This window comes from Lemur catta, chromosome 2 (assembly GCF_020740605.2).
Source record: "Lemur catta isolate mLemCat1 chromosome 2, mLemCat1.pri, whole genome shotgun sequence".
Taxonomy (NCBI): Eukaryota; Metazoa; Chordata; class Mammalia; order Primates; family Lemuridae; genus Lemur; species Lemur catta.
This window is the reverse complement of record NC_059129.1, coordinates 118,341,412-118,359,808: the sequence shown is the minus strand read 5'-3', so window position 1 is coordinate 118,359,808 and position 18,397 is coordinate 118,341,412. Positions and strand designations below refer to the sequence as shown.

At 37.8% G+C, this 18,397-nt stretch overlaps 1 protein-coding gene across 8 annotated transcripts in view; it reads right to left on the bottom strand.

Annotated features, from left to right (window-relative positions):
* L3MBTL3 (L3MBTL histone methyl-lysine binding protein 3) overlaps positions 1-18,397 on the bottom strand; it is a 105,423-nt gene that overhangs the window by 6,435 nt on the left and 80,591 nt on the right. For all 8 annotated transcript variants that reach the window (XM_045544341.1, XM_045544345.1, XM_045544342.1 and 5 more), the window contains 3 exons: positions 7,141-7,220; positions 893-1,062; positions 592-654 (listed from right to left, as the gene is read on the bottom strand). In XM_045544341.1, the coding sequence (XP_045400297.1) occupies positions 592-654; positions 893-1,062; positions 7,141-7,220 (313 nt within the window). The remainder of the gene's footprint in view (positions 1-591; positions 655-892; positions 1,063-7,140; positions 7,221-18,397) is intronic.

Genomic DNA, 18,397 nt, shown 5'->3' with positions numbered 1-18,397 from the left:
CATCATTATTAATCATGCCTTTTGTCGAAGTTTTAGGGAGGTAGTTGAAAACAACTGATAAAATAATCTTCCCAAAGTAGACTATGATAACTATCTGTTGTTATAAACATTACTGAGAAATGTGTAAGACTGAAGGGATTGTTTTTTAGCAATAATGGCAGTATCATTTATTATAAGCATCAAATGGAATTAACCTTGGTGTTAAGTATGATGTTTGAAAATAAAATAATGGAAACTAATTTCACTTCATTAAAAAAATGAAATGTTGCTTATTTCTTTGGTTCCTTTCTGTGCTATGAACTACATAAAGGCATGCTACTAAGTTTTGTGAGTTTTTTAATAAGGAGTCTTGTGTCACCATGATGGGGCATCATAAAGTAGTATTTACAAACATTCCTTTGTATCTCGTCTTATACAAAGACATTCTGATACAACTGATTAACGCTGCCTATTAGACCACTATGCATCAATTTATCAATTTCAACACAACCTATCTTTTCCTGGCTCTGACAATTCAACACGTCACCATTCACTACATTTCAGTGCTTTGATCCCCTTAAGTAACATATTGCAGTTTAGTGGAACACTTACTTCATCTTTAAATACCTTTCCATGTTCTTCACACCCAGGTAAGCTCTGTATGAATTCTGAAACCTGTCAAAAGTAGCATCACAATTTCCAGTTAAAAAAATAAGTCAGAATCTAAATGCTACAGGTTCAAAACATTTAACCTCTTATGTTTTAGGTGTTTTTCTCAGAATAGTATCTTCTCTTTCACACACACACACACACACACAAAAAGATGAAACCCTACATATGCTCAATATGTGTACCAGTCCCTAGCCAGTACTCCTGTGTCTGGTGCCCGGCGGACAAAGAAGATAAAAGATACCTCATCTGTGCTCCATTTGGAAACTTTACTGGCGGGGATTCCAGCAACAGTTGGAAGAAGTTTGCTTTGCTGCTCCCAGCGCAAGGGCAGACATGGAATTGGGGACTTAAAGGACAGAAAGACAGCCGACCGGCGCTGTGCCTGCTGGACGGTGGGTTCTTCCCGGGCACCTGGTCAATGGAAACAAACAGGAAATCACTCTCTGAAAAGCAGCAAGAAAGTCCGAAAGGCCACGCATCTCCTCAGAGAACAAGACTTGGGTAGGGTTAGTGAAAGCATTGGTTCCTTTCAGCATTATATTCATTGGATAATTAACCATCTCCTCTGTCTTTCCTGAAGGTCTACGAAACACAAGCTGTAAATTCAATTCACCTATTTGCTACAACACCCATTATTAAAGACATGCTGTATTATGTCGTTCAATGTTGCCTCCTTAATGCTTAAGATAAGAAATGTGCCTCAGAGTTTTGTTGGCAAGGAAAATAACTCTCATCTGAGGACATTGTTCCCCCTTCTGCTTTGAATGTTGTAAAGGTAGCAGCCGAGGTGTACACCCAAGTCCGGCAGCTGTGGTAACCAATTAGTTACTGCACTTGTTCTTGCCTTTTGTCTCAGGTGTGGTTTGTTTTTTCAATTTTTATTTACTAGTCATTTTGACTTTTTAAATAGCCCAGTTAATTTTTTTAAGGGCTATGAAATTATTGCAATAAAGATAAAATAGCAGAAAGGAAAATGCTTCTGTCAGTCTTTATTTGTGCAGATCAAAATTAAAACTACTGACTATTCATGTGTTAGATCTTCTGAATCCAAACCTAGTTAACTGCCACTTTCCTAAAATAGCCATTTTCTAGCAAATGATTTTTGTCCTTGGGCTGCTAGAGCTTGTCAATAATCATCTCCTTCTGATCCTTCAGAACAGAAGCCTTTTCTGGAAGCCACTTACTCAAAGCACTCACAGGAAAGGTGACTCCCCCACATTTACTCTCCCCTCACAAGCCAGCTCAGCCACAGCGACGCTTCAACTCCTTCACAAATCCTTGCTTTGGGATCTCTAAGCATATTTTAAATTAAGCCTTTTTCCTTGAAGGATAAGTTTATAGAAAGGTGCACAAATCATATAAGTACAAAGCTCACTGAATTTTCACAAAGTGAACATACCACATAACCAACACCCTGATCAAAATCCAGAATGTGGCCAGCAACACCCTCCCAATCACACCCCGTCCCTCAAGGCTGACCACTTCCCTGACTGCTAACACCACATACTCATTTACCCTGTTTTTGAATTGTATTTAAAACGGAAACTTTAGTGTCTGGCTTCTTTCTCTCTACTGCATGTTTCTGAGATTTATCCACGGCGCTGTGCATAGTTGAAGTTCACCTTCCCTTTGTTGTATAGTTTTTTCATGGTTGTGAATATTCTGTAATTAATTTGGAGATAATGGGCATTTGAGTTTTTTAAATTCTGGGCAATTACTATACAAGCAGTGCTATTACAAACATCCTTGTACATATCTTTTTTAAAACATATTTTTGCATATTCACTGCATATATACCAAAGAGTGAAACTTCTGGGTCAGAGCATTTGTGTACATTAAGCCCTGGCAAATCCTGCCAGTTTTCCCAAAACTATTGTACAACACCTCGTGCGTATGAGAGTTCTAACTGCTGCACATCTAAATCAGTGATTGGTGGTGTCTTTTTCATTGCCATTATGGTAGGTGTTTAGTGGTATCACATTGTGGTTATCATTGTGTTTGTTAACTAATCAAGCCGATAACTTCACTATGTTTATTGTCTACATGGACAGCCTCTTTTGTGAAGTGTTGAATTATTCATGTTTTATGCCCATTTTTCTATTGGGTTGTCTTGCCTTTTTTTTTTACTGATTTATAGATGGTATGTATATATATATATTCTGAGTAGAAGCCCTCTGTTGGAAATATGTATTACAAATATCTCCTCCCACTCTGTGTCTTCCTTTTTACTCTTTTAATAGGGTCTTTTGAAAAACAGAAGTAATTGTAATAATGTGTGATTCGTTTTTTTCTTTTATGGTAAATGCTTTATATGTCTACTGAAGAAATCTTTGCTTACCCTAAGATCATGAAGAGAGTCTCCTTTGTTTTCCTCTGGACACTTTATGTTCTACCTTTCATGTTTAGATCTACAATCCATCTGAAATTTATTTTTTGTCTATGTATTAGGTAAGCATCAATATTTGGTTTTTCCCCCACATGGATTTCTAATTGCCCAGCCGGCTTATAAAAAAAAAAAAAAAAGCTAAGATTTAGATTAGGCTCTCCATTGTTAAATTATTCCTAAGTATCTGATGCTTTCTGATGCAGTAAGTGGTAAAATATTTTAAACATTTATTTCCTACTGTTTTGTTGAAGTTCTCTAATAACTTTACTCTTAACTAGCCTAACCTAAAGTTTGAATTGCTCTGAATGTTAGAAATTCACTATGCTGAGTCAAAGGTCTATCTTATTGGAGCTAACACCCACTGGTTCTGGTTCTACCCCATTGAGTTCATACAGAAAAATTCTAGTGTCCACTCCCCATGAAATGTTTCAAATCTTCAAATATTTTTTAAAAAGCCATCATTATCCCTCTTTCCACCATTTCATTCAGTCTCAAGGTTATAGGTCCTCATCCTATTTTATTGAATCTCTACTATGAACCAACTACGTAAACTGGCACCAGTTTGTTTTTATTCTTTTTCCTTTTAAACTGGGCAGAGTTCAAGGTGTATTTTTTAGCAAAATATGGGGTAACTTAAAAACATTCCTTTAATCTCAAATATTCCCAGGAGTGTAGCTATTATTTGAAATATAATATTTGTACATATGTTATAAGACAGGCTTTATAAGAAATGGTAAGATTTCTAATTCCACACTCGAGTAAAACAAGATGTCTTACTTTATAATTTGTATCCTGATTGCCTGCCACAAAATTAGTCTTTTCCAAAGCCACACTCTTTATCCTGTATCTGTTTATGTTCCATTAACACTTGGCACTGTTCATGCTATCATCGTGGCTCCATTCTATTTCCTGCTAAAAGTTGCATCACTCATAGTTGATTTCTAATGATCTTATATTGCTTGCTAGAAAAATAACTGACCCGTTTTAAAAAGATGAAAAAAAAAAAACAAAAACTAAAACTAAAACTAAAACCGTAAAGCTCCTCTATGTGTGGTAGCTCTTGCATGTCTTTGAACCTGATACTATACACAGGCCTGGACATACATATGCCTCCAATCCTAGTACCAACTTTGTACCCTTCACTTTAAGACTCTCCTTCCTTTTGCTGTTTTGTGCTGACTGATGTCCTGAGGCCCTGTGACATCTTCTGACAAATGGGGTAACTGTAGTATACTAGCCACAGAACATGCCATCTCCTACGATTCTAATCCAAAAGGGATAAATAAAGCAACTTTGAGTGAATTCATATTTGATTCCTTGAATTACACAGAAAAATGACTCCAGGTTTTTATTTTAATATGTGATACAGGCTAACATAAACGCAGATAGACTTTGGCTCCAGTACCTGGTTCAGCGCCAAGAGTAAGGAAGAGTAGGTTTTAAATGTGCACACTGAGCTTCAGAAAACACAGCCCCTTGCTCTGGAAGACATTTCTGTCACCGTCACTTCACTTACCACCCTCCTCTCCAACCATCTACACGCATGAAAAATAAACTTTTTAAGGAGGTTTCTGTATTTTTTGAAGTTTCCTAAGATGAAAATTTACCAGATGTACCTGGTCCCACTTTTCTCGCCTGCCCCAATTGGAATTGGGTAGGTGCTCGCCCAGTTCTTTGGTTCTATTCAATTCTATACCACTGGACAGAGGAGTGACACGGGGCAATTTCCAGATCTAGTGCTTGCTAATCCTTGCAAAGGCAACAAATTACCACTTGGAAACTTTTTACTTTTGTCTAGAAATTATCTGAATGACCTTTAATGTTATATAAGTATCCAGGATACTTATTTCTGCCTCTGCCACCGGAGGAGTCCACTGTGAACAGGCGCTGGTGAGCACCTACAAGCTCAAGAAGGTGGGCTGAGAATGGAGCACGTCTACCCCGACTTCGGCTTTAGGTCTGAAAGGGGAGTTGTGCCAGGACTCAAATGGGAGTGTTAAACACTAAGTATTCTCCACAAGAGCCCTGGTGAAACTTCTCTGGACTCGATAAAATAGAAAACAATCACCCTGGGGCCTCTGATAAAAAGTTCTACAAAACATCAGAAGAACAGCATTGATTTATTGACAGAAGAGTTTCATGATTTTAGTAAGGCACAAAGGGAAGTAGCAATTTTCAGAAAAAAAATATTATCAAAACTGGCTCAGCAAAGAAGAAGAAAAGTTACAGAGATCACTAAGAAACTAAAAATGTGATCAAATTATTACTTCCTCATAAATCCATCAGAACTTTCATTGATGAGGTAAGTCCATACAATAGACAGTTACTCCACAATACTACTACTGTAACTGTACAATTTCAATGACCCCTATATGTTTTTTATAATCCTCTCCCTCTCATGTTTTAGATTCTCAAGCAAGTAGGGCCTGATGATCGTTCTGAGTCGTTTCCCCAAAATGATGGCATTTCTGGAAGACAAAGGAGTGGAGATTCTGAAGGCCCCTGGGCAGACTTGCTGACACCAAGACTCACCATCCCTCACTGACATGCCCCTGTGCATGTAGCCCTCCTTAAAAAGCCCATACGCTCCATACTCTTCATTAGCCAGGGGGAAGGATTAGAGGCAGTTTCTCCCATTTTCCTGAAAAGATGTATTTGTTATTTAAAAAATTCCTTTCTTCCTTGGCAATTCTCATCTCAATAATGGGGTCTCTGTGCCATGAGCAACTGGACCTAGGCCAAAACCCCCTTGCAGCTTCAATAACTCTACTAATAGTGAAAACTTCAGCCACTGATCCATTTAATCCTCAAGATAATCCAACAATATAGGTACTATTACTACAGCAATTTTACACAAGAGTAAACTGAGGCACAAACAGGTTAAGTACTTTGCTCAGAGCCAGCCACACAGCTAGGAAGTGGTAGAGCAGAGACTTGAATGAAGGTTGTGCTCCTAACTTCTCTGATAAATCCCCATTCACAAAGAAAGGCTGAAGCCTTTGAGTATTCAATGTAGCCCTGATGACAAAACATTCATAAATTTTTTTCTTCCTTTTTAAATGATCAGAAACATTTTAAATAATCAAGTACTTGCACAGCACTTTCTGTGTGCTAAGCACTGTTCTAAGCAGGTTACAAATGTTATTGCATCTAATCTTCATTACAATCTTATGAGGGAGCTACACTATCATCATTTCCCTGGATAGATAAACAGAAGCACTGAGGTGTTCAGTGACATGTCTCAGATTACACAGGCAGCAGGTAGGAATCAAACCCTGGCCATCCGCAGAGTTTGTACACCACGCTACATTAAACACTATAAAATATGTTGAAGACAGCACTGAATATAACTTTCAAGTTAATCATAAATTACTGCTTTATGAAAATCAGATATGGAAATCAATGCATAACTTATGCAATAGGTCATTACAGGCAGTCATTAGCTGCCATTCTCAAATCTTATATAATAATCTAAACAAAACTATGCACATGAAAAGCAAAATCCCCACGGTCAATCATTAAAATCATAATCAGATTGATATTTTCTTATAAAAAATAAATAATAATTATATAGTTATACGTAAATTATAAGTTCAATCTACACCATGACTAACAGTCATTACGACTTCATTGCTTAATTAAGCTATTGCAATATCATTTTAATAAAGACATAAATTACTTTCTCCAGTACAACTTAAAACATTTTTTCAAGTAATTTTCTTTGACTTTTGTGGTATTAAATTAAGATCGTATTCTATTTAGATTTTAAAACACATTGCAAATTGAGTCTTCAACATAAGAAGCAATGACACCAACAATACTAAAGAAAATGTATGACAAGGTCCAAAGAGAATGTCTTACTAACAGCAGTCTAACGGTATGTGAAAGAGACTGTTACTATAGGCCACAAATGAATCCATATCATTATGAATTACATACTATACTCACCGTGAACAATAAACCTCTGTTGCCTGAAGAAAAGAATACGCCAACCAAATGAAGTTTATCTTTAATATAAAAGTGACTGCTGTATTCCAGTTAAGTTTTTGACTGTTGAATATTAATAGTAATACCCACTGGTAATATGAGAATATTATGGCTACCTCTGGCTTCATGTGATGTCCTCATTTCACTTTCTGTTCTTTCTTCAAAGTCTTCTTTGCCATCATCAGCATGCTGGTCTCTGGGAAAAATACATGTTTCAATATTTTATAAGAGAAACATTTTTTAAAAGAATGGTTCAGAATTGCATCTCAACAACTTTGTTTTCTTAATTTAAAAAGAAATGGGACCACTAAAATGTTAGAAAGGACATGTAGTTCTACTACAAAGCAATTAAACTAATAACATCTGTAAATGCCTGTTTTCCTCATTATCAATTTTCATTTACTGTTTAGAAAGAAGATTTTACAGCTAAGAATAATATTAAGATGAACTATTCTGGAAAATGTAGCTACTGAATAATTCAACTACAATTTGGGACATGTATTCATGAAAAATTTTACTTGTACTGTTTGGTAAAACTTCTATTTAAAGAAAGAAAATGTTTTGAAAGTCCATTTAATTAAATAATTATATACTATTCAGCACTTGGGATTTGGGGCTGAGGCTAAGATTGGCCCAGAGGAATCAATTGCAATTCTAAGGAGCTTTTCCTGGCTTAAAACAGGTCAAATCCACAGGCTGAACTGATTCCACCTCTTCGGCCAGGAATGACCTAATGTTAAACGAAACATGCCAGGCATGCTCTACAATGGAATGGACCCATTACAATATTAATTCAGAGTGTTACCCCTTAAGTCAGGAACAAAAACGGCTCTTAAAAAAAAGGGAAAAAAAGGGAACCAGGTACAGGCTCCAGGCCACTTATACTTTTCTTAAAGCTAAATTTCAGGGATTTAAAAATTTCCAACACAATGTATTCCATTCTCAGGGTTCAAAATTAACCACATTTTGCAATTTCATCCAACCATCTAGGATATGCTATCTGGCCTAAACACTTCAGTGCTTTATTACTCTATATTTATGATGTTCTATTGTTTCATATGTGTTTTACTCTTACAAATATATTTGAGTTTCTTAAAGATTCAGATCATATTTCTATTAAGTTTTAATAACAGGGCAAATACATTTGGAACAAAATATCCCAACAAAATATAAAAGGAATTCTATAGATTTAATTACAAAGGCACTAATTTATTCTCCACTTGAAATTATAATAATATAGCACAATGATACTAACACAGTAAGCATGCAATAAGTAAATGTTCGCTATTTTTTAGAAAGATTATTTCCAAGGGCAAATGTGAAATTTCATTTGAACCTGAACTCCTTGATTTAAGTTCATACTAAAAACAACTTATCACAACTGCTGAAGAATACTTGCTTGTTTGAGAATGGGGAAGAATCACTGTAATTATGCAATAAAAAAATATTTTTTCCAAGAGAAACCAATTAAATGGCTATAGGGGCTTTTACTCCGTAGAAAGTATGGGATGGAACTATAGTAAAAACACATATAAGAATATCACTGATAATTGGAGAAAGGACATTAGTTGAAGTGTTGGGAGAAAATTTTGTCTTCTCTATAAAAAGAGTGCTGAAGTTATACTTGGTAATTACAATATGTTAAAATCAGCTTACTATGCTAAAATTAACTTCTATGAATTTCCAAACTTGTTTTATATTAAAGCGGAAATAATACTGAGTGCACAAATTTTAGCCCAGTAAATACTGTGACCAATGAATAAAGTTGTTTGTGGGTGGCTATATTAGTATTTATTAGAAAGAATAATTCACTGCAGTGATATAATTTAAAATTGACATTTCCCAGTCAAAGAAAATAAGTTACCTATTAGTTATTGTGACTTTCCTAGACATTATGATGGTGATTGGTTTTTTAAAAAGAGGCTAAAATTTAAGTCATAAAATTTTATGTATATTTCATGATCAGAATTATCCACTGATAATCAAGTAGCCCTTTTGTGGTTTTAATAAAGGATACTATCCCTTTAAAGTAAACTTTGTTAAAATGAAGGCATATAAGACTTAAGCATGAGAAAAGTTCCTCTGTACTCTTATGTTCAAATACAATGCCAATTACTTATTTCCTGAAATATAAGAAAAAGATCACTTTCTAAGCGAGAACAGAGAGAGAAAATGAAAAGAAAATCTTTGACCCAAAAGGTTTCTTTATGCCTGTATCTCTCATAATCCCAAAAAAAGAAGCAAAATGGAAGCTATGTCCTCTTACGTTACTTATGTTGCTTCATTATAGAAGCATGTTCAGTTTTCACTTTCTCAATTTTAACTCATGACATTTCATTAAATTGGACTCATACAAACCTGGGAATATATAAATTTGGATATTTATCTTATCGAACACAATTCAAATGAAGAACTCCACAAGAAATGTTTATTGAATGTTTTATTTCAGATTAATGTATTGATTCTGCAAATTCCTTAAAATTAAAAGTGACTAAGCCCCTTGTGTGTTGTTTCCTTTAGCTAGAAAGTGGGAAGGTAGAAGAAGGGGTCAATCTGTGCAGTCTGTGAGAACAGGCATTATGAAATAGATGGGTGAACAGAACCGCTGGAGTGAGCAGAATCCTAATTGAGCACATGCAGACATGTGGAAGGAGTTAGTATTAGTAAGAAAAGTTAACATTCTTAATAACATAATATGAGCCAAAAACTGGCTGAGCTCTTTACATGTCCAATATCTCCTAACACTCCTTAGAGGAAGATTCTATTATTATGTCCACTGAAACGTATAGAAGTTAAACCCAAATTCACAAGGCAAGTATAGCACCAGGTCTTCCTGACACCAAAATCCACAAATGGATTCAATTACTCTTTGATTTTTACACTTGTATTTTTCCAAAATAAAGTATCCTTGTTATATGAAGTTAAAGGGTACAACATAATGAAGAATTTGATGCTATATTATTATTAATCTTGTATTTTATCTAAAATAATTTTTTTTTCCCTCAATTGGGCAACCATTATTTCTCTCTCCTATGAAGTTAAGAATTTCATTACACCAGTTCTGGTTGAATAGGTTTTGTGATGAATTTCTTTCTCCATGTAAAAATGAAATCCTTGTTCTAGAATTTCAACTTCCTAACTTCCTAAGCAAAAAGTTATTCTAGCCACACAGTCTTCCAATTACAGACAAAATATGATTATATGAGGGCATCAAAACTTTGGGGTAATATTACAATACACTCTGGAGCATAGTATAAGACAGTGGTCCCCAACCTTTTTGGCAACAGGGACTGGTTTCATGGAAGACAATTTTTCCATGAGATGGGGGTGGGGGAGAAATGGGTTTCGGGACGATTCAAGCACATTACATTTATCGTGCAAACTTTTCTGCTACTAATAATCTGTATTTGCAGTCACTCCCCAGTGTTAGCATCACCACCTCAGCTCCACCTCAGATCCTCAGGCATTAGATTCTCATAAGGAGCTTGCAACCTAGATCCCTCACGTGTACAGTTTACAGTAGGGCTCTCGCTCCTATGAGAATCTAATGCCGCTGCTGATCTGACAGGAGGCGGAGCTTATGCGGTGACATGAGCAATGGGGAGTGGCTGTACATACAGATGAAGCTTCTCTTGCTCACCCAGCGCTCACCTCCTGCTGTGCGGCTCAGTTCCTAACAAGCCACAGACTGGTACCAGTCCACAGCCCAGGGGTTGGGGACTGCAGGTATAAGATAAGCCTCTTGACAGATTTTTTAAAATGACAACTAGAAATATTTTTATGCTATATTTTAGTATTATAATATTGTTCAACATAAAAACTTATTGACCTGCTCTGCTGGATCCACATTTTTCATTATCAACAATTTCATTTCAAAAAAAGGTAAAAGCTGTTGAAACACGAGTATGTGAATCTTAACACGGAAAAAGCAGCCCAGCAACAGTGATTACATGTCTGGTCTTTGGAAGTGAACAGGCTTGGTTCAAATTTAAGCTCTGCTGCTTACAAGTTTCACATGACCTTCAGCAGGTACTTACTTAGCTTCCCTAATTCACAGTTGTGTCATCAGTAAAACAAGGATAATAAATCCTTTGCTTAACATGGCATGTTAAGAAATGAGTAAAATAATTTATAGAAAGGGCTTAGCACAGAGCCAGGCACTTTAGTAGGAGCACGATGCATGGCAACTACTCCTATTTATGAATTACTTATATTTCAGGATAAAATTATCTACTCTTTTTTTTTTTAAGTAACCTGCTTTCTTCAACTATTAAAACAGCTTTTGTTTATTTACTTATTTATTTTTTTATTTACATTCCCAAGGCAGGAAATACAACAGCTTTTAGAGCAATGGTTCCAAGCACAGACTGCAGTTGGACTGCCTGGGTTATTACCCAGATCTGTTATTAACTAGCTGTGTGGGCTGTAACCAAGAGAGTTTCTACGCTTGTAGAATAAGGATGTATTAATAGTAATAGCACCTCCATGACATAGGGCATTTCGGGGATTAAATGAGCTCATGTAGGCAAAAGCACCTAGAAAAGTACCTGGAATATAGCAATTTCTCTTGGGATTCAGAATTTTCAAGAACCAATTTATTTCAGTTCAGGCCATTTCGTTAGCCTGAACTGAAATACAATCATAGTGAAATCTTACTCGAGAACATTTGGCTTTTAATTAAGACAGTGGAATCCACTTGAATGGAAAAATGTATTCTTTAAGAGTCGGCATTCTCTCTTTCTCTGTAATTATGTGTCACGTTTTAGATGTCTTACTATCTTACTCTAATTATGTTTTGTGGTAAATATTAGGGAAACAAACATTAGAAGAGTAAATGTATAGTAACAGGATGGCAGTTGATGCATGCAGCTGTATTTTCTTCCAGTTTACTTATTTTTCATATAAAAACAATCCCTAACCAATTATGTTTCAACCAGTCCCAGTCTGTTAAAAGCAATATTGAAAAAAATATGAAACAATGAATTATTCTGCCTCAATTCAGGGATTTACTGATTTCAGCATGGAGCTCTAAATCCAGCATGAATGGAGGCAGTAGAATATGCAATGTAGAATGTAGAAACATGGGCATCCCGGTCGGGAAGCTTGGATTAATAGTCATGGCAGGCCCCAGCATCAGAGTGATCTTACCGTAGCTCAAATGCAAAAGCTCATTACTTAGTTTGGCTTAGCTTAAAATAACCCCACCTCTCTCTTTCCAAAACAGCTAATTCTAGTCTCATAGGGGCTTCAGAGGAACTGAAAAGGACTTGTACCTCCTAGGAACAAGTGGGGACACTGAATATGAGAAAGAGCTATAAAAAATGCAGGTTTTTCTGTTTTGAACATCGAAAGATGTCTCTGCATGCCCCTAGGATTTTTTGTTTGTTTGTTTTTTTAAATTTCTGGGCTGTCAGTCACTCACAGGCAAGAAATCAGTGAATGAGAATCTCAGGGGTTACACGTTATAGGAACTTTAAAAGGATACTCAAACAGCCGCTAAAATGCCACCTACAAATGAAGTGGCGACAGTGCTTGAACAGCTTCAGGACAAGGAGGTCACCACCTTCAAAGGGACTCAGAGAAGATGGCAAATAAAACCAGTGGAAACAAAACTTTCATGTCTACGTTTAACATTCGAATAAAGAGTTTTAAGTTTAAATTCCTTTCGAGATGATATAATGGCAATAGTTTTACTGAATGATGTTTTCATAAACATGGCCCAGGAGAGGTAAACATGGTTTACCATTTATCTAACAAATAAAAACATTTTGCTTAATAAGCCTATTAAATTATACTTTAGCATAAGGAACATATGCTAGTGAAAGAATATAATAGAAAGAATACAGTGCATAAATACAGTGGGTATTATCAAGATATCAAGGAAAAACCCTTCAGCAATTCATCAATCCTTTTATGAAATGAAAAGCCCTAACCAAATAAGGTGAGGTTTGGGAACTAAAGATGATGTATCATAAGAGTGAGACTGCACTACATTTTTGTAGTTGTTGTAGAAAAGAGAACAGATGTCATTGCTTTTCTACTCTGCATAAAAGAGTCTCCTGCATCAGGAATTGATGATACTCAAGGAGATAAAATAACATCTCGCCACAATATTGTTCCAACAACCTCACAGGCATATAACAATAACACAGTCATCTTTTCCTTACACTTTGAATAGCTGCCTTGGTGTCACAGCGGTTGGCATTAGAACTATGAGTGTTTTAACTAAAATTGAGCTTCTTTTTGGTGCACAGAAACAACTACACAGATTTGACTCAGATTCCCAAGAGTTGGAATATTTAAAAAATTCCACAGCTCCTAATTCATACCTAGCAGCCCACAAACAAAAAAGGAAAAGAGATTTTACAATAGCCAGAGAATGCCTAGTCACTGAAATTACTTTCTTCAATATTCAACACTAAGCTGATCCAGAAAGCCTTAGGAGGCAAAACCAAGTTCCCAAAGATTACTAACCAACTTTTGTAATCTTTTAGAATTTTTGGCTCTAAATTTTATGCAGCTTGATGTGATAGTTTTGCAAAGTAAATAGATTTATATATGCTTATAGTTTCATATTTTATGTTAGCTTGTTTTCCCATCTGTTTAATAGGGTACAGAGACTTGGCTTTTGGTGTGACTGACAAAATTAGATTCGTGCTAAAAATATAAATCAATTGATGGCTGCAATTCCTGCCACTGCTCTGTGCAATTCTCATAGTGGAAATGCTGGTCCTACAACTTGAGAAGCCATTTTAATGGCCTGTGATTAACTGAACATACTGAATTTTGTCATTAGATCAGTTTAGCGGTGGGCATTTGCCTTGCAAGGAAATACAAGCATTTGGCAGGCATTTTAAAGATGCTTTATCGTGTTTCGGTGGTTATGTCTAAGCAGGCTTAAACAACTTGGGAGCTTAAAACAAGTGATTTTTATAGAGATAGCACCTAATTTAGAACACAATTACAAGCAGCTGTAGGACAGATTTCGTGAGAGTAAGGCTATGTGGGATGGATGCCCAACGTTCCCCAACTGATAATTCACTGTGAATTATTACTCCAGAGAAAGGTGTTTACAGGCAGTAGTGATTCCCAAAGCTTGGTTTATAGACCACTTGCATCTGTCACCTGGGAGCCTTTGTTAAAAACGAAGATTACTGGATGTACCGTCTATTTCCTGAACCAGTATCTCTGGGAGCGGTGCCTCAAAAGTCACATTTTAAATAAGCATCTCAGATGATTCTACTGCAAGTCAAAGTTTGAGACCTACAGTTTTACTAAGATATATAGAGAAATACACATATTGTTTTATTTGTCTGCAGACATGTAGAGACTTAAGTCACCTGTCCCCAGGAAAAGCTACGCCACTCACTGGTAGCTGCCTGGAGCACCGTGACGAGCTGCCGCCGTCCAGCGAGGGTAGCACCTTCCCACCGAGTGCACTCGGCGCACCACAGACGCTCCTTAGGCTTCTGATGAATGAATGGATAACCGGGACAGGATTGTGTGCCCACATTTCTATCTAGATAGGCAGTGGGAATTCAATCTACCCATTTGACAAGTCTCTGCAGGAAAACAGATCCAAGCAGCATTCAGCATGCCTACAAGAGGACCCAAGGTGGGAGCCATCGTAACGTGGCAGAGCTTCCCAGCGAGGATACCCTGAGCCCTAGGGTCCGAGTACCCGGAGACGTTGAGTCCTGCAGCCCTGCATGCCCCTCTCTGTGGCTGAGAGGCAGCCTCATCCATTTCCTTGGTGTGTGATGTAAATGTTGTCATTTCTTTGGTATCATTTTCTGTGTGGGTCGCCAGAGAGCTAAACAGTTGTTTGGGAAACACCACCCTAATTAATAAAAGAGTACAGGTATGTATTTGGGAAATTTATCTCATTATTTCATAATCACTCCTTAGATATCTGGTGTGGTGATCTCACAATGTTGAGAACGTAGGAGTGAAAAAAAAGCATATGGCTACTGCCTCTTAGGCTACATAACTGATAAGTCTGCTTTGAAGACTGATGGACGACTCGAGGTCACCGCTGAATGCAAGGTAGTATGCTGGGTGCCACAGGTAACTCAGAGAATAAGGTAAGATGTGGCCTCTGCCTTTAGGAAGTGCGTCATCAAACAAAGCACATGGACTCCAAAGAAGTGTTTACACAAAAACGTCAAAGGCATCAGGACGTGTGACATGAAAGCACGGAATGAGGGACTTGGTCTACAGTCTGGAGGGTCAGAGAAAGCTTCCCCGAGGAAAGGACAGTTTATCTGCAGCCTGAAGATGAGAGATCAGCCAGGAGAGGACAGAGACGGAAGTTCTAGGTAGGGGAAAACAACGCCTGAGGATCAGGATGGCGGAAGCATTAAGTCGAACAAACAGCCCGCAGAGACAAAGCTGGAGAGCTAGGCAGGGGCCACACGACACAGGACTTTGTAGGCCATGCCAAGAATTACAGTCTTAATTCTACAATAATGAGAAGTCATTGAAAGCCATGAGTGGACTCCAGGGCTCTAGCCTGGAAGATTCTGGTGGGCAGAGGTCAGGCCCTCAAATCCGAAGTTTAAAGAAGTCCCAGCGAATCTGATGAGAAGCCAAGTTTGGGAATGACTGCTATGGAGATTAGTGTCCCAGCAACTAATTGTCCAGCAGGTGGCCTTTACAATAATGTTACGGCATGAAAAGGACATACATTCCTTGCAGTGTTAATGTATTCTAGCCCTACTAAATCAGCTCCTGGATCAAAAGCAACACCAGCACATCACTCATTCTGGGAAGTATCTGGCATGTGGAACGGACACTGGGGAATGGGATGGTGCAGCAGACACCTGTTCCACTTGGGCACAGCTGGAGGCCTGAGGTCCACCTGTCCCACCTGCACTGCTCTCCTGCAGGGCTTCCCTGGCCCTGGCTGCTCTGCCTGCTGTGCAGCGGGGCAGCGTGCTGGGGCATGAACACGCACCACCCTACTCTGTGACCAAAGGGGACTGGAGTTTAAGTAGTTCAGCTCGCACGTCCCCATGGTGGGCTAACTCTGAGAAGGGTGGTTCCCATGGACTCCCCCAGAGTTTTCCCAGCAGGTTTGCGTTCCTGCTGTGGATGGAGGTAACCAGCTTGACAACTGAGCTTTTTCTGGCTGCCTTCTCTTCCCCATCTCACTTTCTCACTCAACTGCTGATATTTTCTTGACCTCTCAAGTAAACCACTTGCAATTAAATCATTAAATCCTTGTCTCAGGGTTTGTTCCCGGGGGGGGGGGGGGGGGGGGGGGCGGCGGCAAACTGTCTGTTGTGTGCCAAAGTACATTAAAAAAAAAAAAAAAAACAGTAAAGTCTGGCAACCAAATTATTAACAAAAAAAAATTATTTAACAAAAAAAATTGTTAAAACCTGAGTAGGAAATTATATCCAAGTAAGCAATGATTACAGGAAGAGAAAATGTAATTCCATATTATAAGAATCATCTTGTCCAAGCAATTATTCAAAGTTTAACCTAGAAATATCAAAGAAATGGTCCAGCCATTCATTTACTCCTAAGGAATAAAAGAAATACTATGAAACAAATAGGTAATTCCTCTTTCAACAACATTAATACAAACTAACATTTATTGAGGGCTTATCACTTATTAGCTACTACTCTAAAAGCTTTACATTTATGGGTTTCATTTACACAATCCTCACAAACCATGAGATTCAAAGCAAATAGCTATTGAGTAATTCATCCAAGATCACACACTGAACAAGATTTAATCCAAGCAGCGCCCCGTGCTCCTAACCACCAGGCTGTGCTCCTCCACGGAGGACAAGCAAGCACTAGGGTGTGCTCCTGCGGTGCTGGGCCTGAACTACTTATTCATCTGCTCCTTGGGTCTGCATCAGAGAAATAACTAATATTAAGAGCTACATTAAGAGACTAGACGGTCATGCTTGGAGAATGATGTCATAAAGCAAAGCATTACAGTTAGATGGGGGGAAAAGTTTATTTTTATCAACTTTCTACATCCTAAGTGTCTGTGTCTTTCATTGGTTAATGTATCTTAAACTGTAACTAAGAAAGTACTAAACACAAAAAGGTTTGCATCACTGACAGCATTTACTCAGGAAAATAACATTAGAGGAAAATACCTAGAAGAAACAAGAATCATCTTCGTGTAATACCTAGTATAGCACCTAGAAAATGCTTAATAGCTATTTTTAATATATCAGTAATACTTTATTTTCATTTAGTTTTACTTCTCCATCAGAAATTATAAAAACTTTAAGAAATACGAGATTATTTACCACCTCTAGGTTTTAAGTAATTAAATTCTTTTTAATTAAGCAGAAAGCTCAGAATCCTCATCATCTTTTTTATTCTTTGGCCTCTGAGTATGCTGTTGATTTACTGCTCTGTCTCTTGCTTACGTGGGAAGAAATATGAAGAAATATAGAATTCTATATAAACAGCTGGAAAGTCTACATTACAGCTCTTTTACATTTCCTACATATTAAAACCACAGCTGTGGCCAAAGCTGGTACAGAAAGTGAAAGTGAGAGTCAAGAAGATGGAATTTATGCAGGTGACTTCAACCCTGAACCCTCAAGAGCAAGGCTCCAGGGTTTCTATGGAGAGGTGTGAAGTCCTCCCCTGATGGCTGCGAGCTCAGTCCTACCACCCGCCTCAGTCCTGGCTGACCTCAGGCCGGAGGCAGGTCACTGCCACTCTGCCAGGATCCTCCCATGAGACAGACATGGACACCTCTAACCATTCATAATAACAAAATGAGACACTCTGAAATTAAAACATACATACACACACAATTTGATATGTAATATCAGTAATTATGTAACATGATCAGGATTTTCCTGAAAAAAAAAAAAATAAAAAAGGAAACCCACTGGGAAACAAATGGAAAGACATTTCTTTACCTTTTAAAGATATCAGTTCTAGCCTTGGGTTACACTCAAAGTTATGGTTTATAAGAGACCAACAAGAAGGTAGAAATGCTCTCCGACCTCCTGGGGAAATGTGAGTCAGGAGGGAAGATGAGGAGCTTCTAGGATGGGGAGGAGATGCGGGGGGGAGAAGATTTCTAAGACCAGTCTTGCCCTATCTCAATAGTCATCCAACCTCCTACCCCCAATGCCTTCTGAGTGGAGCCATTTCAGCAGATCACTAGCAAAGAGGCTGCTTCAGACGTTTTCATTCCCTGCCAGACTTCTGGGGCCAGAAAAAGGGGAAGCTGCGCAGGTAGGCTCAGCTGTCAAGTTCAAGTACTGCTTTGTACACACACACATCCAGCAACATATGGCAGGGCCACATATTTCATTCTACTGTGGACACTAGAGTTGACAATCCTAACTGACAGTCAATTCAGGGTCTCAGCGAGTAAAAGGTTTG